At 43.2% G+C, this 23,581-nt stretch overlaps 2 protein-coding genes across 19 annotated transcripts in view; both read left to right on the forward strand.

The window, feature by feature from the left end:
• Positions 1–9,461, forward strand: part of tmcc1a (transmembrane and coiled-coil domain family 1a) — a 41,689-nt gene extending 32,228 nt beyond the window's left edge. For 17 of the 18 annotated variants that reach the window (XM_027277234.1, XM_027277236.1, XM_027277230.1 and 14 more), the window contains 4 exons: positions 2,894–3,151; positions 3,364–4,055; positions 5,563–5,698; positions 7,116–9,461. In XM_027277234.1, the coding sequence (XP_027133035.1) occupies positions 2,894–3,151; positions 3,364–4,055; positions 5,563–5,698; positions 7,116–7,430 (1,401 nt within the window). In that variant the 3' untranslated portion in view covers positions 7,431–9,461. Of the gene's footprint in view, positions 1–1,553; positions 1,782–2,893; positions 3,152–3,363; positions 4,056–5,562; positions 5,699–7,115 lie in introns of those variants that run through there. The other variant, XM_027277244.1, reaches the window with a different exon arrangement.
• A 2,026-nt stretch (positions 9,462–11,487) lies between these two features.
• Positions 11,488–23,581, forward strand: part of plxnd1 (plexin D1) — a 59,505-nt gene continuing 47,411 nt past the window's right edge. The window contains exons 1-4 of the mRNA XM_010756794.3: positions 11,488–12,861; positions 14,722–14,898; positions 17,826–17,957; positions 18,791–18,891. Of these exons, the coding sequence (XP_010755096.2) occupies positions 11,650–12,861; positions 14,722–14,898; positions 17,826–17,957; positions 18,791–18,891 (1,622 nt within the window). The 5' untranslated portion in view covers positions 11,488–11,649. The remainder of the gene's footprint in view (positions 12,862–14,721; positions 14,899–17,825; positions 17,958–18,790; positions 18,892–23,581) is intronic.

The raw sequence follows: 23,581 nt of genomic DNA on the forward strand, positions 1-23,581 counted from the left end.
TTTGTAAGACTTACAGTATATAACATTTGTTACAGTATGTAAACTGACTCATGGATGTGGGCTTTCTTGCATTTAACACTGTTAAAGCTATTTTAAAACCAAATCACCTAAAAATGTTAAATGACTTGCCAAATCTGGCACGTTTCCCAATACTTACACTAAGGAATGTGCCCTGGGCTATGAGTAATGTGTGTGTCTGTGGTAAAGGGATGTTGGACTGGTTTTTCTTGCCCTGTAGTACTCCTCTCTCTTGGCTGACAAAGAAAGGGAGACGGGGAGGTTTTTTTTTTTTTTTTTAACATAGTCTCAGACAGACTCTCAGTCTGCTCTGTAACCTCTCGTTCAACTTGATTACAGGATTTCACTTTAGATGTTAACTGTGAGATTGTAAAAACAAACAAACGTGTTACACGTGTTACCCTTTCTCGTCTTTGTGAAGCAGGTCTGAGCATGTAGACTCTTTGGTTTTGTGTATTTTTGTTGCTCATGTATCAATGTAGTTAATTTGTTAATTTGTTGTTAAAACTGACATAGATAGGATTTATTATTAGTTGCACTTCCTGCACCACAACCCAGTACATAACAACAATCTAACCTGAATATAGGTTGACAGTTTGTTGTGTAGCTCTTGTTTATATCTGTCTAGCTTAATATCTTTGTTTGTATGTCATCTTGTAAATTTATCCACCGCATCTGTGGTAGAAGAAGCATTCAGATCCTTCACTTAAGTAAAATTAGCAATACTGCAATATAAAAATATCTTAATGCATTTAAAAGCCATGCATTTATGATGTCACTCAAGTAAAAGTACACCGCAAGTATCAAAGATAAAAAAAAAAGTATTATTTACATATTTATGTGTAAATAATTATTTACACATAAAAATATGTGGTATGAATAGATCTTTTTTCACAGCAGCTATTTTGACATGAACTAGCAGGGAAAACACAGGTGTTACCAGTGATACTAATTAAGGTTCTGTTCCATTCAGGTCAAACCAAGTCAGGGTGCTGCTGTGGTGCAGGGTGGTGTGGTTGGATCAGTGGAAAGTCTCTGCTGCAATAAATGGAACAGAACCTTAATTAGTATCACTGGAAACACCTGCTTTGACCCTACTATTTCATGTCCAAAGGTCTACTGGAGATACTAAAGTACCTCAAGCATTTGAGTAAATTAGTACTGTTTGTCAGTGTATCTACAGCTGCAGGTACCTAGTCTTTGTGTGTCAATGTAATCTGCCGATTCTAGTTTAAACAGTGACATATATGGCTGCTGTAGTCTGATAATATTGTTTACTGAATGTTGTACCATTGAGGATGCAGAAGACAGGGTTAGATGGAGGCAACTGATTCGCTGTGGCGACCCCTGAAGGGAAAAGCCGAAAGGAGAAGAAGAGGACTGAATGTTGTACCATTCTTGTTTGTCAGTAAAGCGAAAAAAGTCCCTGACTGACTTGTGGAGCTATTTCTGCGTCTCGGTGAGGATGATTGACGGCTGCGTGCCGGCTCACACGGTGATGTCATCTCTCAGCTGTGACTGGGAGGGGAGGGGAGGGGAGGGGCGGGGCTTCACGCACTGCCCAGAGTTTCAGGTGAGCTTCAACTTTCACAACAAGACCGGCGAGTTGAAGCAGCGGGAGTGTCCGGCGAAACTTAAAGCGGGGGATTTTATACTTTTTTCCCACTTTAGCACAAAGTGTCCGATCAGATGAAAAGACACAGCTTGACTTTAATTTGGGGACAATGCACTGGGAACAATTTCTCCGTTTGACGAATGGAAAGGTGAGCCGCTTTTTTTGCGCACAGGTCGCTTTTGTGACACAATAAGATTTTGCAAAGGGTTAGTTTTAGTTGAACTCCTTTGCGTTTAAGAAATAAAGTTATGGACTTTGAGTTTCTCCCGGATGCGTTGTGGTTTGAGTTGTTGACTGTGGTGGCTGTCATCAGTTAGTCATGCTGTTGCGCATACAGGTGAACCTCCGGTGCTCTTCGTTTTTACCTGTTAAGGAGTGCTAATGATGACATGAGCAGTGGATGTGAGGAATAACTGTCACCGGTGCTCCTCCTCTGCTTCTTTCGGTGGCTTCTGACCCCCCCATGGTGTCCCGTCGGGTTCATCTGCTTATTGTGTGCATGCACAGAGACGAGAAGTCTATTTTGATCAGCGTGAAGCACTATCAGCTCTCGCAATATCACAGTGTTCCCTGAGGTGTTGAGGAAATGAATCACATCGTCTGCCTGTGATTTTGAAGTTGCACGGTTCGTCATCTTCTCAGGTAGAGTTTATCCAGTTTTAGGAAAATACAGGAAAAACCCAATTTAGATTTTTACACAGATGCCTTTGAGGCATATTGACAAAATCAGGGCAGTATCTGAAAAAACGAACACAGACAGACATTCTTAATCTGCGAAACTGTTGTAAACAAAAATGTGATATCCTGTCAGTCTCCATGAACAAACACAAATAGAGATTTGGCTGATACTCTATTCATTCTCTTCTTGCTTGTTCAACCAAAGAAAAAGAGACTGCAGATATCTCTGCATTCACAACGATATATATACATTCAGAAAGTTATTTTTTTTCTTTCTTTCTTACTTTCTTTTCTTTGTAAAGTCCTGAATGCATAAATAATATCTTTCATCTTCCTCTTAAGAGAAACTGACCGTGAGTGGCCTTCTCAAATGACTCAATTTGCACTCTTTCCAACCGGCTGGCTGCAGAAATGAAGAAGCGTCTGTTTTTTATTGTGTCAGCAAAATGACTAAAAAAGCCTTAATACGCAACTCACACTTTTTGTTTCCTGTTTTTTCCCCTCTTTAATCCTCCTCTGACCCTTCACCTACCTCAATCTCTCGCTCTTTTTTTTTTCTCTCTCTCTCTATCTTCTTTTCAGATCGACCGGCTGGAGGTGAGTGGGCTTGGCCAAACACCCCTCGCTGTTTCATGTGGGGCGGACAGTTCATTCCCTGGAGGTGAAGATAGCACCCCAGACCCTCAGCGCACTAAACAAGCTATTGCCCAGCTACAGCAGAAAATCCTTAAGCTCACAGAGCAGATTAAGATCGAGCAGACAGCCAGGGATGACAATGTTGCTGAGTACCTCAAACTGGCCAACAATGCTGACAAACAGCAAAGCACACGCATCAAACAGGTAAATGAGGATTTTTGGACTTTACGAAGTGTTAAAAAGTATCCAGGGGAATAGTTTTCTTATATTTTTAACAGTGTGGTGAATTTATGTGACTAACACTAAAACTGTTTGTTCAGTTTGTTTGTCCCTACAGGTAGGGAGGGAACTTATTGAAGTGGAGTTAATTGTTTCAGTGTAATGTCACTAATGAAAACCTGTTCTCTGGCTGTCAGGTTTTTGAGAAAAAGAACCAGAAGTCGGCACAGACCATCCAGCAGCTGCAAAGGAAACTGGAACACTACCACCGGAAGCTGCGAGAAGTGGAGCATAACGGTATCCCACGCCAGCCCAAGGATGTTCTGCGGGACATGCAGCAGGGCCTGAAGGATGTCGGAGCCAAAGTCACAGGCTTCAGTGAAGGCGTGGTGGACAGCGTAAAGGGAGGCCTCTCCAGCTTCTCCCATGCCACTCACTCGGCTGCCGGCGCGGTCGTCTCCAAACCTCGGGAGATTGCCTCGCTGATTCGCAACAAATTTGGCAGCGCAGACAACATCCCCTCGCTCAAAGACTCTCTAGACGACCCCTCAGTGGAAGAAGGTGTGACGGGGGCTGGCGGACGCTCACTAGGCAATGCTGGGCATCACCTCCAGCCTAGTCCCAAGTACGGCAGTGAGGATGACTGCTCAAGTGCTACGTCAGGCTCAGCGGGGGCCAACAGCACCACAGGGGCCCCTGGAGGTCCACCCAGTTCTAAGGGCAATACACTGGAGAGGAGCCAGAGCTCCAGCCTGGACATGCTGCTGCAGGAGGTGCAGGAGCTGAGGGAAGGCCAAGCGAGGCTGGAGGAGAGCCTTGATGGTTTTAAGAACCACTATCAGAGAGAATACACCGTTGTAATGCAAGCACTGCAGGAGGAACGTTTCAGGTACATATAAGAATGTGTTTGTAATACATTTCTGAAGCATGTCCAGTTTAGCACAGGAAATCCCCTGAAAGTCCAGCAGGGTGTAATCAGGGAAACCACCTGAACAGATCGCTGTGCTGCTGTATCATCACAGGCAACACCTCTACAGAGGTGTTTTATCAAAGCTAGCACACAGTAGATAAAAACAAAACTTTGACCTGATCTCCTCTTCATAAATGTGTAATGCTTGACCAAAGGTGTATCTTTGCCATTGTCACATGTATTTTGGTTTTTGAGTGCCAGTCTTATTATTCTCCCGCAGAAGTACTATTACAATAGCTAACATCCTAACGATAGATTTGTTGTCTTGAGACAGCAGTAAATTAAACTGACCTCTCCACAAAAGTGACAGACACACCTGCTCAGTTCACAAGTGTCCTCTTAGTGCAGAGATCTTCAACGTTATTTCAGCCTTTGTCTCCGCTCTGCATATCTCATCTCAGGCTTGGAGGTCTCTGTATAGCTTTTGTTTTGGTTGGCCTTAAAAAAAAACACACATTCGCATTCCTCCAGCCTTTTCTGACAAGAGGGCACAAAGATTAAGAGGACAGGACAAGGGCAGGGAGGGGAGATATAGAGAGCTACTTACGTAGTAAAAGAAACATGGGCATTTTTCTCCCTAAAATGTTCATCTGAGTCCAGAGTGGTCTATGTTTGTCCTCGAGGACCAAAATAATACTGAACAGAACAGAATGACCACTTTTCAGCCAGCCTGCTGGGAATAATAATTCATAAACCAATCGTGATGCTAAAAAGCTCCTTGTGGACCGAAATTCATCCTTCAGATTTCTTCACCAAGAAACGGCAAAAATATAATCTGGCAGCAAATGATTGTTTTCATTGTTGATGAGCTGAAATGATTAACCAATTGGATAGTTTGATAATTTATTATTTATGTAAGTACTTTTTTAGAAAACATGCTGGTTCCAGCCTCTAAAGTGTGACTCCTGCTGGTTTCCTTAGTCATCTATAAAGTAAATTGGACATATTTGGGTTTTAAAGACACTTTGGGCTCTGGGAACACATAATTTTCTCTTTAAATCATATGCTGTCACCCCACATGACACACTATATATGAAATATTCAGTACAGTTTACTTAAAAAGGAAACCAACTCAGGCAAACATACACAGGGTCTGTCTTGTATCTATTCTTACCCTATGTTGTTTTTCATCCAGTTGTATGTGCCTGTCAAAATAAGCAGTATAGATCCCTCTCCTCCTGCATGGTACATCCCATTGGCCTGTCTCATACTGCTGACTCTCTCTGATTGGCCATTTGGATCAGCAGATGAGTAAGCATGTCGTAATCTTGTCAGGGCGAGTCATCAGTTCAGTCAGGTGCCATGGGGTTAGACGCCTTCAGGATCTGTTTTTACTAATTCCTGCATGTGTTTCTTTGTCTAAGTTAATTATGTCCCAGACTCTCACGTGTGTGTGTGTTTGTGTTTTCTGTGTTTGTGCGTTCAGGTGTGAGCGTCTAGAGGAGCAGCTGAATGACCTGACCGAGCTTCACCAGAATGAGATCCTAAACCTCAAACAGGAGTTGGCCAGCATGGAGGAGAAGATCGCCTACCAGTCGTATGAGCGAGCCAGAGACATACAGGTCTGTCCGTCAGGCTGACGTCCACAAGCACCATGTCAGAAATAGATAATTAAACCCACTGTTTAAAAATCAGCTCAGTCGGAATTACATTTTCTCACTCTCTCATTGTACTCAAAATTGGCTGTCTCAGAGATGGCAGTCTGCTGCACAAATGAATTGTCAGAAAGGGATGATAAGAACATTTAGAGGTTAAAGCAAAATGTTCAATTAAATGTCTAGTTCTGGTCCTCATTTCTGACCAGTGGAGTCATTGAAGACCATCACAACATATCTGATAAACATACACAAGTAACTAGATTACATTTTGTATTGTCTTCTGACATTTTACTAAAGCAATAAACCACTTAACCCAGAATTTAATGGTGACTTTTGACTGGCATAAATTACATGAAAAAGATGAATGTTTGTCTTGGTGAATAAAGAGAATTATATAAATAAGTCATTAATCTTTGAAACATTTCAGCATTTTGTTAAAACTCAAATCAATTTGTCTTTTTGTTTTTGCCCATTTGCAGTAGTTATTATTTCAAAATGCCCTCTCCTGTCAGACGTCTGCTTTCACAGTGATGCTTTTATTGTCATCGTGTCACTTAATGACATTACTAATTCTTGGCCTGTCAGCCAGCCTCCTGCTCCCGATCTCTGGGCACACTCAGCAGCTGCTACTGAATTTAGCCAAGCAGCTCCTGTTACATATAGCAACAACAATGACAAGGTAGTGATAAAATAAATTAGTTTGAACTAGTTGTGTCTGAAGTTGCTGGTATTTCAAGTCTTCATATCATTCTCTCATAGTGTCTTCTTTATTTAATTTGGCCATTTGGAGTTCCACACTAACAGGTCGTGCAAGGTAAAGTGCTAAAGAGAGCTCACGTACTGATGTATTTAGTAGTAAGCAAATGTGGACTGCTCAGGCTAAATGTCATGGTGTCAGACTTAAGTGAAGTGAAAGCGAGGTGGCCACGCACGCTCCCACAGTCATCTCAGTAAGGCATTACCTCATTTTTATTGACACTGTAAACAGGAAGATGAGATCAGTCCAAGCCACCATCTGCTTTTCTGTTTTGATCAAAACATAGACATTTCCTTGTAAATGACTCGCATTACTGCTGTATTTTCCTCTTGTCTGTGAGGGCTTAGGTTTGTCTGTTGTCGTGTGTGTGTGTGTGTGTGTGTGTGTCTGCGACAAGTGTATTTACAGCTACATTTGCCCCTTGACTGCATTTCTTTTCCCCAGCAGCAGGGGGCGGTGATGTTATATGAAATATACACTCAGTGGCCACTTTGTTAGAGACTCAACAAACTATCAGCCACAAGTTCTGCCGTTACAAAGATAGTAAGGTCTTGATTTGATTGACAGACGTATTAATTTAACTATAAGTAACTATAACTTTTATCTTTTGCGTGCTCTCTGCAGGAGGCGTTGGAGGCCTGTCAGACCAGGATCTCTAAGATGGAGCTGCAGCAGCAGCAACAGCAGGTAGTCCAGTTGGAGGGGCTGGAAAATGCCACAGCCCGGACCCTCCTGGGAAAACTTATCAATGTGCTGCTGGCCCTTATGGCTGTCCTTCTGGTCTTTGTCTCAACTGTGGCCAACTGTGTGGTCCCCCTGATGAAGACGCGCTCGCGCTCACTCTCGACCCTCCTCCTCATCCTCCTGCTGGCCTTCTTGTGGAGAAACTGGGACGCTCTCTCGGGGTACACACACCGTGCTCTACAGCCACCAGGATGACCAGACTTAGGCCAGCAATTTGTTGCTTTGTTAACACCATGCCATGCGACTATAGCTGCAGTCATGCAGAAAGTTTGAAGAACGTGATTCCCGTTAGGACGGGCTGCGCGGCCGGACGCTGAAAATTCGGCTGCGCACATTCGGACACGGCCAATGGAATCATGAAAAAGAGGAAGAAACTGAGTAAAGTTGAGGACACTCTTGATTGTCATTTAGGAAGGATGAGACTGTTTACATTTTTGAAAATGAACTGATGTGTTGCTACCCCTCACAGATTGCAACATCGTACTGTTTTTATCTTTTAGAGTTTAATCAATTATAATGTATTATTTCTAATAATATTATTTTTATTCTCAACGTTATTTTATTCAGTACCATGTAGCATTACGCTCCCCTTGCTCTACATGAAGGGGAGTTTTAGTCAGGAAACTGGGTTGACGATTCTCCCGAAAGGCCCAGTCTAATTGTAGAGACGTGCAAATGTGATACTGTGGTTGATTGCCTTTAGGAAGAGAACTCTTACCTAGCTGTGATTGGTAGATTTGAACCATGGCTGAAAACTTTCCTGGGAGTTTTTTTGTTGTTGTTGTTGTTGCTGTGATGAAATATGTTCAGACTGAACATTTTGAAGGACTGACCATGACCTTTTGAGTGTCATGATGACTAGAGACTTTTTGTGCTTCCTTACCATTTCTAATCGAAAAGCTCACACGCTTTTACTCATTTCCTTTTTTAAGTAAAAAACAAGACAAACTGTGTTTAACAGAGCAGATTATGAATGAAACCTAAAGACAGAACGGCCCGTCTACACCATAGAAACGGCACATAAAGACACAGAGAACATCTGGTTATTGTTAAACATCTTTCGTTGCCATATGTGCGACATGTAAACAATGCTGCATGTTTTCATTAAGACGAATTACATAGGAATCAAGTTTGCTTTTAAAAGCAATGACAGAAGGCCAATGTCCAAGTAAAATCAATTTGCCAGGATAATTACCTCCCCCCCGCCATATTCGATGTGATCAGGTTAGGAAAGAGAGACCACTGGTGCTTATCCAGCTCCATCTCAGTTGGATCAGGAATGCTGCTGCTTCATATCTACAGTGCAAGTCGTCTCCACTGCCATGCCAGTCAAATGCACACTGCCTGTATGTGATTGATCAGACTTTCACCCGTGTATTCTCTCTGTAGCCGTCCTTCTTTTTCTACACTATTCTACACTATGGTGTAATCACTTAGTGCCAAACCTTAGTCAACCTGGGGATGCCTGAGCGCCCAAAAGGGTCCAAGCTGAGAAGAAAGAAAGGAGAGGTTGCTCATCAGGTCTTGCTTCTATTCATCATGAATGTTTTTCCTGGATGTCACAGATTTTGGGAGACATAACATTTGCAATCTGAACGTGAACTTGACTCCAGATTTTCAGTCCTTGCCTCCTTGAGTACAGTTCCTTGGCTCTGTGTCCATTGTTTCTTAAACCTGTCTCATCTAGTCAAGGACGCAACACGATGACCCAGCACATTACATAGTTCATCCTGTATTTCAAGCTGAGTCGCTGATTTCCTAACAGATAGTGAGATCATTTGAACTGTACAGCTGCACTTTAGCACATGGGTATATAACACATAGGTCAGGCTGATGCTTGAAAGACCTTTGACAGAGACTTCAAAGGTTGTCACTCTTACGAAAGTAGTCCTCAGTGGGATAAGAAGAGTTGACTCAGGTCACGATCACTGTCATCCTTGTCTACAGATCAAACCCACAGAGAGGAATGTAGTCCATTTCCTGTCAAAAAAGTAGATGAACTTTATTCTTCTCAAGTCGAGCATGCAATTAAAATGGCATAAAGTAGATTTATTGATCTATTTCAATTGTGCCAGACAAGACAAGTAAGCTGATCTTTGACCGTAGCTTGAACCTTGCAGTAACAGCTATGGTGTAGGGTTGTGTGCTAAACCACTCCAGTGCCTTTTGATGTCCTTTTCTAAGTGTGGAATAAATAAAGTGCATTCCTGACTTACTCATGAGCCATCAATGTTTCTTAAAAGTGATTTATTTGCATTAATATCTTGCGTTGGTTTTTTTTTTTTAATATTCCAGCATGATGGGCCGAGTTCACACACATTTTGCGGTCTGAATCACCTCTTGCAGGTTTTTCATATAACCACTAGAGGGGGATCTTCTGCCTTGCATGTCCTTAGATGTTCCTCTTTCCTCCCATGGCCTGTGTTTAGTTTGTATGAATGGTCTGCTGTAAGGGAGGTTGGGGGGTCTTAACACAAGGAGGTGTCATTCCTTATCAGGAAGGAAACAGGTTGAGTGGAAGGCCCTTTTAACCGCAATCTTTACTGCCAAAGAGCGAGCCAACTGGGACAATATTTTCATTATAAACACAGGAGAGACCACGTCTCCATCACTTTATTCTACCATTCTCTCTCTCTCAATCACTCACACAGACTCTTACACACACACACACACACACACACACACACACACACAGCTTAATTCCGTTGCATGTCGTGTTTGATTGAGCAGCACCAAACCGCAGCACTCAGTCACACCTCACCGGTGATATCTGATGGTGACAGCTCTGACCCAGCTCTGAGCCTTATCCCTGCAGGACCTCGTGCACACACCCCGCCCCGCCTCACGCACGCGCACGGTGTATGTGTGTGTGGGTGTGTGTGTGTGTGAGAGAGAGAGAGAGAGTCTCAGTTATTGTGTTGAGCATTTGGGGGTCATTATGTTGCATTTTATCAGAGCGCTTTCCTCCTTTTCTACACTGCCAGATTTGATGCGCATGGCTGTGCGCCAAGGTAAACACGGGGCGCACTTATCTGCCCTACTGAAAGCTCCAAGTGGTGACGGAGGGAGACTCGAGGGGAGAGAGTGAGTTTGTCCCTGGAGGAGTCCAAGAGTAAATAGGCACCAAGCGATTGCGCACGATTTAGCATCAACTTTAATTATTGCATGTATTCAGAGATAACACTTCTCGGGCTCGACTGCAAACTGATTTATGCAGTGTCTGACACGTTCGTGTTCGTTTCCCAACTAGAGATCATTCATTTCTATTCAGAGTTGTGAGCATATGCACGCATGCAGAGACGAAAATGCTAACCATATTCGTGCATTTTGAGTGGGGGCGCATGTGTTGCTGCTTGAATATTTATGAGGTAAAAACGCACAAGAAAGCTATGCTGGATAGATGTGGATGTCAAAAACCGGAAAGGTGTGCCCATCTGGTAGCACTTTCACGGTGCTTACCGTGCCGTATGTGCCCAAAAAACGGAACCCTCCGGATCTGCAGAACTAATCTGAGAGCCGAGAGCTGAGGGACTTAGGAAGCACAGGAGGTGGGACGGTGACCCGTCATTAACCCCGAGATGAGCGGAACAGCGCAGGGGCCGAGAGTCATCAAATGGCCCTTCATGAAAGGAACAGTTGATGGTCATTACAACTTCACATGACAGAGTGAGCTCACGTTACAGCTTAAATAAATTCACAATTCAAATTAAGTTCATATCAGACGCAGTTAATACTGTGTTTGATCTTGTAGCTGGATCAGAACAAATTTCACAAGTTTCAAATGTAGCTGGACAAAATGAATGAGTGAAAATGAATGAATGAATTGTACTCGGGACAGATTCACTGATTCAGTGAGTAGCATCTATGATCAATCACAGCAGAGTGACAGCGCGCTCTGATGGGAGGTGGTGTCATTGAGACGGTGCGCTCTTCAGGGTTAATGAGGTGACGCCCCTGTAGTCCATATTTAACTTCAATCTGTACTTATTGTATTTGTACTATTTATATATACTATTAATGATTTATTTATGCATAAATCTTGAATAAAACGTGACTCCAAACAAGTTTGAGTTCATTTCAGTGGCATAACATTGTCCAGAAATTGCGCATCAACTTATCTTAAACTATTTGTCTGCAATAGGCTATTGTTTAAAGATCATAAACATCTCAGAGAGGTATTGTGGCTCAGCATGCCTCAGGAGAGAGGCTGCTGAGCTGCACAGTGGGCAGAGAGGGACAGAGGAGGCAGCCTGAAAAGGAAGCACGACTCGCTTATCGCGTCACTCTGGGTTTAGGCGTTGAGCAGGAAACAGCCTTTCCTCTCGGATTGTCGCAGTAGGAACAAACACACAATTTTGTCTTTGCTCAATGCACCCCTCGGCACAGAACACGCGGAAGCCGGTCAGAAGGAAAAATGCCTCCTTCTTTAGCGATAGCTGTTCTGCTCCTCGGCGTCCTGGCTTTGGAGACGCACCGGAGTGCCAGCGCGCTGCACATCGAACAGGCATTCGCGTCTCCAAATCAGACCAATAACTTCGTGGTGGACCCGGTGTCCAGAAAGGTCTACCTGGCCACAGTCAACACAGTCTACCAGCTGAACGGGACCTTGAGTGTCGAGGTGGAGAAGAGGACCGGGCCGGTGGAGGACAACCTGTTGTGCCATGCGCCACAGCTGCCCCAAGCTCCGTGCGAGCATCCCAAATCCCTCACTGACAACTACAACAAGCTCCTGAAGCTGGACCGGGAGCAAGGGGTCGTGGTGGTGTGTGGGTCTGTTTATCAAGGCTTCTGTGAGCTCCGAAAAATGGAGAATATTTCAGAGATAGCGGTGGAGTTCCCACCTCAAGGTGAGAAGACTGTTTTCCCCAGTATGCTCAACATCGCTGCCAATCACCCAAACGCGTCCACTGTCGGACTCATCTTCAGGAGCCACGGGGGAAACACCCGGCTTCTTGTCGGGGCGACTTACACAGGGGCGGGTACCCAGTTTTTCCCCAAGAACCACAGCAAGGAGGACCTGCGCTTTGAAAACACCCCGGAGATCGCCATCCGCTCCTTGAACATCAAGGATTTATCTCGACTTTTCACCTATGACATTAACCCCTCAGAGGATAATGTGTTCAAGATTAAACAAGAGGTTAAAACCAAAAACAAGCTGAACTTCGTCCACGCGTTCATCCAGAAGACGTATTCATACATCGCCTTTAATAATGACGCGAAGATGGGCCACAAGGAGAGTCAGCCCAACAGCATCCTCGCCAGGATCTGTCTGGATACCGAGAACCCCAAAAAACCCTCCGGGCCAGAGAGCAAGAAGCTTACTGAGTCCTACATCCAGATGCCTCTACAGTGCGGATTTAACGGGAACATTTACAACAGACTGTTGTCCGTTTACCCCGCGGAGATCCACGGAGACGACGGGAGGAGCTCAGAGCCGTACCTGTTTGGAGTCTTTTCTAAGGGGGACAGAAAGTCCGCTCTGTGCGCTTTCAAGTTTGAAGACATTGAGGAGGAGATCAGACAAGGCCGGAGGAGCTGCTCCAACTCACCCAGCAGCGATGTGCAAGTGCTGGACAGCGTTATCCAGGGCTCCGGGGCAGCATGCGTTCAGAAGGGAACTCTGGTGGTAAGATCTCTATTTTTGGCCAACATAATTCTATTGATATCTCTATAATATTGTACCTATTATATTTGAAATTAGTTTTATTTGACTGTGTGTGGACATGTTATGCAATAATGTGCATTTAATACGTGCCACTGGAAAAAAGGGAAGTAATCCAGAAATGTATTTAAAATCCGGAAATGTATGTAGTTCCCCTGGTAGTTTTAGGGAGTTTTCAGGAGCTTGAGGGGGAAGACTAAGTGAGAACATTCAACAAGGAAACAGCAGACATATGAGTGATTATGAACATCATCACCTTATATTGGAACAAAATAAATTATCTAATTATTTTATGATTTAATTTATGTTTTTATATCTCCAAATTGACATATCTCCATTACACCAACCCAGGAGATGATGACATTTTGAGCTTAGGTTTCACTATTACCCTTCTTTGTCATCTCTACCACTTCAACTACATCTTCTTTTATCTCTAAATTATAATAAATTATAATAATATAATATTTGTGCAATAAATCTACATCTGATTCTGATTTGAGAAAGTTATAATGGCCCTTACAGATGTCACAATCCCATAGAATAAGACACTCATGAGTGCTTTATCTCTTCTGACAGTTTCCCATTTTTGCTTACAAGTTAGTTATCTTCTTAAGTCCTGAGGCTCATGACTCATTGAGAGGTCATGATAGTTGGAAAGATGTTCTAGAGCCACGCTGGGGGTTATGGGAAGGGTGAGATCCATCTCACATCCAGTAACTCCCTATCTTCTCAAGTATGAATAGAAAGGGTCAATAGTTTTTCAGTAAAACCTCAGACATGTCTTTTTTATTGACTGTGTGCTGCTAACTTTAACTCAGCCTCAGATTTACTACAGTGTTAGGGAATAAATAGTGGCTTTGTCATAAACACATGGTCAGATACTATGCTTTTAAGTCCTGTAAGAAACTAAATATTTGCCCTTAAGGAAACTTTAGCATTGCGTACTGTATTTGCTTCCCCTCTGTGTTGATGGTGCGTGATAATAAAAGCAAAGAAAACTTTGTTCAGTTTCATAGGAATGCAGTGAAATTTCAGCTTTTCTTTGTGGTGGCTCTGAGTGACAGAGCTAAGGTCAAAGGAGACAGTCCCGCGACCGCTGTGCTGTCAGGTCAGAAAGTTGCCCTCATCGCTGGCACTGTCATGTTGTCTGTGCCCCGAGGCCACTCCTCCTGTGACCAGTTTTCTGATCTCAATTGGCTTACAGTCATCCTGACAAAGATTCAAAGTAGTTTCAGAGTAGTCCCTTTTTTTCTCCTGCTGTAATACAACCTCACAGTGTAAAGTTTTACATTTGTGTTGTCATGGCTGCTGAAATCTGATCTTTTTTGTAGTCTGAAGGCCAGCACTGAGGGAAAGCCAGACACAATTTATGATAAGAGAGACGAGGCTGCGAGTCCGCGAGTAGAAGGGCCCGTGGGAAACGACTCTACAAATATCCACTGTGCTTAATTCTTTTTTTTTCTTTTTTTTTTTTTGCCTCTGCCTGCTCTAAAATATTCAGAGAATTCCCAATAGATCCTGGTGTTCATCCAAGCATGGCACTAATGTTTTATCATTGCCCGCTGAGGATTTGACAAAAGCAGAGTCTTATGAGTGTTGAAGACCCTTGTAAGCCCCTTTCAAGTATTCACTGAGATGTCTAAAAAGTGATTTAGTAGAATGAGCTGCACCACTGTGATAGCTACTATCAAGTTTTGTTGTCCACTTCACTTACATCTCACTGCCCTCTTTTTATTTTGCTCTGTCTTGTCGTGTCTTCTAATCTCTGTGCTTCCAAATGAGAGCCGATGAACATTGAGTTATCTCATTTTGTGTGTACTCTAGTTGCAACGGGAGCAGCTGGATTGCGGTGCGGCCCACCTACAGCATCCTCTGGCCCTTCGGAGACCCCTGAGGGCCATTCCTCTGGTTGAATACCTGGGTCTCACTTCAGTCTCTGTGGACTATGTACACAACCACACTGTGGTTTTTCTGGGAACTACTAATGGACGACTGCGTAAGGTGAGACACATGTGACCACCAGCACACAGATGCTCACACAAAGCTTTCTAAACTAACATAACCTCAGGTCAAAACACAATTGCAGCAGATACTGAATGGATTTAAATGTTTTAATGTGACCGAACCCTCAAGCTTGGAAAAACTATAACAGTAACAGTTACGCAGTGCTGCTGTGATGTGGCTGCTGAGTCTGACAATAAACCAAACTTAGGTGTGTGAAACACTCAAATGAGCATGAATTCCTGCTTTCATCTTGTAGGTTCTCAGCACTGTCACCTCCTCGACCCCCACGCTCCATTCATTCAGGAATGACCCATCATGGCCCATTAAGTAGTCCTAATCATGTGCTCTAACGTTCCTCAGACCTGGTCATTGTCTGAGAGATCACCAGAAAGCCATTTAACGAGATCGGCTGACGACGCATGACTCAGTCCTGCCGTGTGTTGCTCCACGACCTTTGCTTCAAAACATCTGCAGAGGGTCCGGCTTGTGTAAACCTTTTTCCCGTCCAATTAACAGCATTCCTTAATTCTGTCTCAGCCGCATTCCCAGTCACCCCTGACTGAGCTCAATAAGCAGCAGCCTTGCCTTCAAGCGCCACAAGCTGCTCCTCAGCTGTCTGCAGAAACAACACAAACCAACTCTGAAAGCTTTCTGACCCGATTGTTTTGCATTAGGCTGGTACCTTTTACAACATTAAAATCATTCTGCTCGAGGGGTGTTTCGTTTTGGGCCCACTAAAAGAGCTCCTTGTTTTTTCCTTCCCAAGATGAAGGCACTGTTTTGGCCCCAGCTGAGCTGGCTGTAATTGGTTTTTGGATGGTTTATACCGGATGCACAACATTGGTTGAGATGGTGTAAGCAACTGTGTATATGAGTGTGTTTGTGTATGTCTGTTTGCTTGATTGCAGGTTTGACTTTGTTTTTAAGGTGTTTGACTTTGTCTGTTGGCCAGTGCAAGTGGTTTTTAGTGATTTCATGTGTTTACTCAGATGAATGCATACCCTGTGATTATGTGCTATATGTGGGTTCTCTCTCAACGTTGTTATATAGGGAGCATAGTATTTCAGTGACCTTGGGCAACAACAAGCTCTGCTTTTTAGCTTTATGTGTCTTTTATTGTTTGTGGATGTATCTGTGTGTGTGTGTGTGTGGCAGTGTGTGGCAACGTGTGTGTGTGCCCTGAGGATAGAGCTGTTACAGAGGTTAATGGTGCTGTTAGTGTGCGTAATGTGATTCTGACTGTGAGTTTGGCTCAGACTAAACACAGGGGAACGGTGGTTGAGATTAAGTTAGGCCTCTTTTACTGTCTTTGAGAGAGCCCTCAGTCAAGTAATTTGTAATTACATGCATTTTTTAATGAAGTCTCTCCCTCCCCATTATAGCTGACTTCCATTTTCTGCCTCTCGCAGTGTCCACCTTTATCTCACTCACTCTCGTCCAATTTTGCTCCCTCATTCAGTCCACCCCTTCACTTCTCAGTTCATCGCTTCATTGTCTGCTCTCTCTCCCGTACTCCATCTCAAATATAAAAGGCCCTTTGATTCATTTTGCAAACAAACAGACTTTATCTCTTTCCCTCTCTTGTTCTTTCTCTCCTGTCCCACCTCCACACGTCTTTATTCTCTCTCCTTTAGACCCAGGTACACTCACACACACACACACACGCACACACACGCACACACACAGAAACTGAGTGCACAGCAGCTGAGCACTCCTTAGTTTGAATAGGGTCTTTCATCTACAGGCAGATAGACAGAGAATGGAGTCAGAGCGACCTGCCAGTACAGCAGGTGTTTTGTTGCTTGACCTGGTGGCACACTGTGCTGCAGCTCTCCTCACTTCTCCTCCTCTCTGCTCCTATTCTCCTCCCCATCCAGGTGTGTGGGCTGCTGTTTACTCGCTTCGCACTGTGTCACTCTGCGAATGTGTTTGTAGTCGCCGGGGTGTGGGGTGAAGACATAGCACAGCTGCTTACCATCTCCAAGGCAGAAGAGTGTTAAAGTGTGTGTGTGTGCGTATAGATGGGTGGGTGGTGTTACAGAAACGACAGTGATATTTGGAGGATGAGATAATGCCTCTCATCACAGGTTAAGCCAATGGTTTACTAAGCTTCTGTCTGCTCTGGTTTAACATTAACCAGCACGTCTCAGTGGGTGGTGATGGTTTTATGTGTGTGTGTGTTTGTGTGATTGAGTGTTTGTGTATTCACCGGATGAAGAAGTGACAGCCCATGCTTGTCACCAGATGCCCAGTTCCCCAGTTCCTCAGGATGACAGGATGTCTCCATTTGAAGGGAGGTCCGACAAATCGCAAAAATAAGAGCTTTCACTCTCTGCATGACAGGAAGTCTCACTCGGCACAGTTTGTTTTTCTATGCAGCTCTGTCTGTGAGTGTGTGTGTGCATATGTTTGTGCGTACGTGAGAACATGTCACCCGTTTTATTATCTTGAGCTACAGGAAGGCCAGTGTGTAGATAAATCACTGCACAGCGGAACAAGATTAGGCACACTGCCTAAACAAAGGGCCCCTAAAATATATTTGAGGGTTGAAATATTTTGAAATAAAAGATAGAGGCATCTGTGATTATAAAATAATATAATTTACTTAATCTGGCAGCTGTTGTTTATACATACATACATTCAAATGAGTGTTTGGGGCTCCCTTGTGTATCTCAGGCAAATTCACATGAGCCAAAGTTTCCATCGTCTTGACGAGGTGTGAATCACGTGGAGGAAGTTCATAAAAAAGATGCTTCCTCCACGGTGTTTTTGAGCAAAACACTTTGAATTTGCTTGATCGCCATAAAGTTGTTTTGTATGAACGTGAAGCAAAATGTTGCCCACTTGACTTTTTCTTAGATGAACAAACCTTAAGAAAACATGTTTTGCACCTCCTCCAACCTGTGTCCTCTGCTCTTTCACAGCTGACCCTCTTGGCGAACATGACCTTGGCTAATCAGTGGACACTGAAGCTGCCAGCTATCGAAGCGGTCCACCACATCATGACCTTCGACCCCAGCGACAGCAACTTCCTTTATCTCATGACCTCTCACCATGTAAGAATGTGGTTGCAGGAGCTGGCCTCCAGTATTGAGGCGTCTGTCGATTCTCCTCACTTCTATCACCTGTTTATTCATGTTGTCATGGAGAAGAATTATAATAGCAACAATCTCGATCTCATTTCACATGCGGTAAATGTGAATCCGCCTCACCTCTGTTTAGCTAAACACGCACATACCTGGCTGTGGCCACATATGCAGACCATCGACAGGTTTTAGAGCTGCATGTTGTTGTGTTGCAATGACAGGATGTGGCTAAACCGCCAGAAATTCTGTTATGCATTTTGCATGAGATATAACTCTTCTTCTGGGCACCTTTGAGTGTGGGGTGGTGTAGAAACAGATAAAAAATGACATTTCTTCATAGAAAAAATTTACACACTTAATGTTTGTTTGGTTTATAAATGTCAGTTGCAACATGCTGTATGAGCCATTATTTATGATTTATATGCTGCTTACAAATGCATTATATGGGAGGTTAAAGTAAAATGTTACCCAGTTATCTGTAAGACTTTAACTTCATGGATTATTTTTATAAATATGACAGAAAACAGTGTTTTTAAATTGCTTGTTTGTCTGCCAAGAAGTCTAAAATCCAAAGATATTTAATTAGCAGTCATACAAAACAACAACAAAAAAAGCATTTAACACAATTAACCGGGGAATGTTTGTTATTTGGCTTGACAAAATGATTAGTCCATTATCAAAATTGTTGTGGAGTAATTTTCTGTCATTTGCTTCAGCACAGTTCTGTGTTAAGGGCCTGCACGGATCTTGAAAAATCACCTAATATTCCCTTTTAAGAGTGTTTAAAATGTGTGTATGTGCAGATGCTCAGGGTGAAAGTGGCAGAGTGCGACCAATGGAAGAGCTGCAGTGACTGTTTGGGAGCCGGCGACGCCCACTGTGGCTGGTGTACTCTGGAGAATCGGTAAGAAACACACTGTTTTTGTTTCTCTGTCTATAGCTTCTCCATCCATCAAGTTAACTACGCTCCTCGGTCTCCTCATACCCTTTTCGCCTTCTCTTCTGCTGGCAGTAAAGCAAAGATAATTCAATCAAAATATCATATGCTTTGGTGTCATGCACATGCCACATGTTTTTTAACGTAATCTGTTGACAAAATGTGGAAACGTCTACTGTCTTTACTGTCTGTATTTAAGGAGAGATCCAGCTGCAACTGTTTATATGAGTCGATTTAGGTTAATGCTCATTTTCAAGCAATAAAAGATCAGATTGATGGCATAATGAAATGATTTGAGCTTGTCGTTTTGATACTTTGACTCAGCGTTTAAATCAATAAAACCACTGAGGTTTGTTTGCTGGTTTTCATCATCCTCATTCTCAATTTCAAAATGTCTCCTAGATGAATGGGTCTTGGCAGTAATAGAGTGTGTTTTTGGGCTGGAAGGCTGTTTCTGAATCGAGCAGAATTGATTTGCTTTTCATTAGGCCTCAGACTAGGGGAGCAACATCATTGTTCTGAGCGGTCCCCCCTGGTTCTGTGGTAGTTTTGGGACAAAGTGACAGGCTGGGAGCGCCCAGCGAGGAGTGACTTGGCTGAAGTGTTACTGTGAGCGAGCGAGAGTACACTGTGATTAATGTGGCTCTGTCAGGACTGGCTCTCTGGCTCTGTGTTCACTGGCTTTCAGGGAGAATATGTGTGGTGTCGAGCTGTGTTTGTTTGTGTGTCTGTGCGTCTGCTTGTGTGTGTGTGTGTGTGTGTGTGTGTGTGTGTGTGTGTGTGTGTGTGTGTGTGTGTGTGTGTGTGTGTGTGTCTGTGTGTGTGTGTCTGTGAGTCGGTTGGTTGCTTGGTGATTAAAGCAGATCAGACGAGATAGTGAATTTTGTGATGAGTTGCGCTGCAGCTCTGGAGGCATTGGCATTGCCAGGGGCCATTCAGAGCTGGAAGAGTGGAACTGATGAGAGTTGTGTGTTTGTGTGTGTGTGTGTGTGTGTGTGTGTGGTCAGACTGTCTCACTGTCATCTCCCTGTCTCCTCCACTTATTTATCTATCTGTCGTCTCTTTATCCCTGTCTCTTTCGCGCTTCACTGCATTTTTTTACCCTCGTGATTCTCTCTCTCTCTGTCTTCAGCTTCCTTTTTTCCTCCTTCTTTGCCCTGCTATTTTCCAGTAGCTTTGAGAATTTAGCCATCCCTCTCTCAGCCTTCCTCTCTGTCTTACTAGTCCTCATCTCCTCGTCTCCTCCCCCCAGTGCCCTTGTCCTCCTCTCTATCCTTCTACAAAGGAGCGTTGATTGTGATGATGGTGGTGGGAGGGAGAGTGCACACTGGTTCTTTTGACAAGGAAATGTCAAAGTGTGTAAGCCTGTGTGTAAGTGTCAACGTTTGAGTGTGTGTGTGTGTGTGTCGCTGTCTGGCTATCGGAGGCCAGGGAGCTGATGTCATGTGTGTGTGTGTGTGTGTGTGTGTGTGTGTGTGTGTGTTTGATGCACTGTTTGGCCAGTCATGCCAGCCGCTGGGCTGGAGCTGTGGCCTCAGAGCTCGGGGGATCAGGGGGTTGATGTGTGGGGGTGGATGGTCTTTTCCATCACCTCACTGTGTGATACAACTGCAGACGCTGCGTAGAGAAGAAAAAAAAAAGAACCACTAGAGAACTATCTCACAATCTGTGAAGCCAACCACTGTCTTTGTAGGCGCCTGTTTGATTTTATGCATGGCTCTGACGTCTCTCAGCACGTCTGCATGCAAAGCGACCATGAAAACATGTCTGTTCGCTTGTTGGTAGTCGGCATTGTTAAAAAAGAGACCGCTAGCGTAGTCCTTGATCGTAGTCCTTGATCACTGTTTTCATGTTGGAGCCGGTTTAATCTGCCACATGTCACAAGAAAGCACTTAAATATCTTCTTCTATTTAAAAAATCAAATTATGCCTCATGTGCCGTCTTAGCTATTCACAATTTATCATCCTTATCTGCATGTGCTTGTCGCACAGTGGATTTTTGGGTGACTGTGTGCTTCTGTGTCTGTGGATGCAGTTAGAAGCTCATATGTTCTCCTGCTGTTTAACAGTCTCGCTGGTTTCCCACCTTATCCGTCGTACAGACACTTTGGAGGTGATGAGTTTTCTCAGGTCATATTTTAGCTGTTGATTGTTTATTTTAAGGAGCTGTTTGAAAAGCTTTTAAAATCAGCATGCCGTCGAGAGGCAGGTGAAGAGTAAATGGTAAATGGAGTTTGTTTGTGTGTATGTGTGTGTTTTTATTGTATTTTTGTGTGTTGTATGTATGTTCATTGTTGCAGCCTTTTAGAGGAGAGAGAAGTGTTTTGCATTTATTTCTCCTCACTGCTGCACTTGACTAAATTGTTATTTAAATTAGCAGTCAAGTTATGAATACATTTGAAGAAAGAATAAAAAGACCAGAGAAAAGAAAAGATATCATGATGCCTAACCGGCAATCACGTGCTTTTTGTTGATGTTCATCTGAGACTGCGTGTCTTTTTCTTTTGAGATTGTAAGATCTAAATGTTTCCTGGATGCCCGCTTCAGTTTATACCAAGCGGAATCTATCAGTCTTCAGTACATAAAGATACAATCTGAAGTTTACTTGAGCATCTAAATGTCTTCTTCTAGATGGAAAACAAAGAGGGCAAGTTTTGCTCAGGGTGACCCATGATGAAATTGGGTTTTAGACCATGATTTCAAAATTCATGGTTAGCTGTCAAATATTTGTAATTGTAATTAATTTAGTGACATGTGTTTGTAGCATTAAGTATTAAGAAAAATCAAGTCAAGCACTCAATGTTAGCTTAGCCAGGTCTTACTCTTTGGTCATATGTCCAAACTTAAATCATGACTTTGCTAATTTTATACCGTTTTATTTCAGCAAAGCTTATATTTGAGAAGTCTAGTACGTTTGTGTTAAATGGACAAAAATGGAGTGAGAATAAAGCAATCTACAGCAGCTCAGTGAGGCTGTACTATGCATGTATCAACATGCCAACATTCTCACAATGCTGCTTACATTGGCAGGTTTGGCAGGTAACTAATGTTTGTCCATTAAATTAAAACATGTTGCACGTTTGCTGAATAAAGCGTGCTGCGCTGGACAAGTTGCAACATGTTTTCTGGTGGACTTGCACTGCTGATGAAGTCATGGCAACACTGTTTGCTGCAACAGCTCCTCTTTACCGTATATGTTGTGTTTTTGATAGTTTACTAAGATCTAAAGTGGCTATAAATCATATGTTATGGAATTTTTTATCCTTAGATTACACAAGGTCATGTGTGGGCCTTGAGGTCCTCAGCAGTATTAATTGTTTGTCTTTGACTAGGTGCCACCATATCTCAACACTTTGGTGGTCAGGGTCGAAGAGACCTATTGCTGCCTTCATAGTCATAATAGATAGCTGCTGTTGCCGTTCCAATCTGTGTAAATAGACATCTGTGTCTCCAGACTAGAATATGCTGACAATAACACCTCCATGGGTAAAGACATTCTCTTTGACTAATTCTGGGCGTATAGTATTTGGGGTGTGATCTTTGGGTTTAAAGTCTATCCACCATCACGAGTTCGTCAGAATGTGAGACCGACTCATTCACTTCAGATGAACTTTGAGAGTGTCTCTAATTCTCCTTGGCCAAGCGTCAATAAATAATACAGCATCAGACATCAGAGGCTCCTGAACACTTTCTTCCCTCCTGACCTCACCATTGACCATTAAGTTCAGCAATTTTGCCACAACATCATATTGTTTAAAATAATCATGTATCAAATGGCAATGTGAAAACAATCAGCCAGCAGCTGTTTTTTTAGCCACAAAGTTCTAGAAAGCTGATGTTCTCTAGCTCCTTAGCACCAAAACACTAGACAGAAACCGTTAGCTGGTGAACACAGCAGATAAATAGCTAGATGAATAGGAGCTGGTGGAGACCAAAAACAGAGCCAGAAACATCTTCAAGCGATTTCAAATCAATGATAATGTTGTTCCAAAACAGCTGGATGTGAAAATTAGCTAGAAAAGAGAAGATTACTCATGCAAGTTCCTAAGGGATGAGTGAGGAACAATCTGACAGTTGTAGTTTTTAAAATCATCAACAAATGAATTAGAAATTATTCTCTCCTATAAAAGTCTGAAATTTAGGTATAGTACTTACAGCAGTATCAAAAGTTTTCAAACAATACCTAGCCGTACTCAAAAGGAAAGTTAAATCAATATCTCTAGTTGTACATTTTATCTGTAAATCCATTCTAGTGTGACTGTTGAGTTTGCTGAGTGTGTTCAGAGTTTATGAGTTTGTTTGTGTCGAGGGGATTTTTGTGTGGCTTACAGTGCCACTCTGGTCTATTTTTAGGCCAGCAGCTGACCTCACGGCCCCTTTCAGTGCCAATGGGACTGAGAATCTGGACATTCTTTTTCCGGACTCACTACAGACACGTACATTATTTTCAAACAACTATCAAAGTGTGAGAGGGAAGTGGGATATGCCAAACTCATTATGTGGCATGTTCGGACATTGCTCAATAGGGCCTCTTTGGATTCTCCATATTCTGAGGTCACTTTGTCCTTGCAGTTTGCACTGCAGATGAACTGAGCTCTGTGCCAACGGGCCAGCGAATTTCATTAGTGAAGCAGAAGTCAGAGTATGAGGCCACCTTG

This window comes from Larimichthys crocea, unplaced genomic scaffold, assembly GCF_000972845.2.
Source record: "Larimichthys crocea isolate SSNF unplaced genomic scaffold, L_crocea_2.0 scaffold97, whole genome shotgun sequence".
NCBI lineage: Eukaryota > Metazoa > Chordata > Actinopteri > Sciaenidae > Larimichthys > Larimichthys crocea.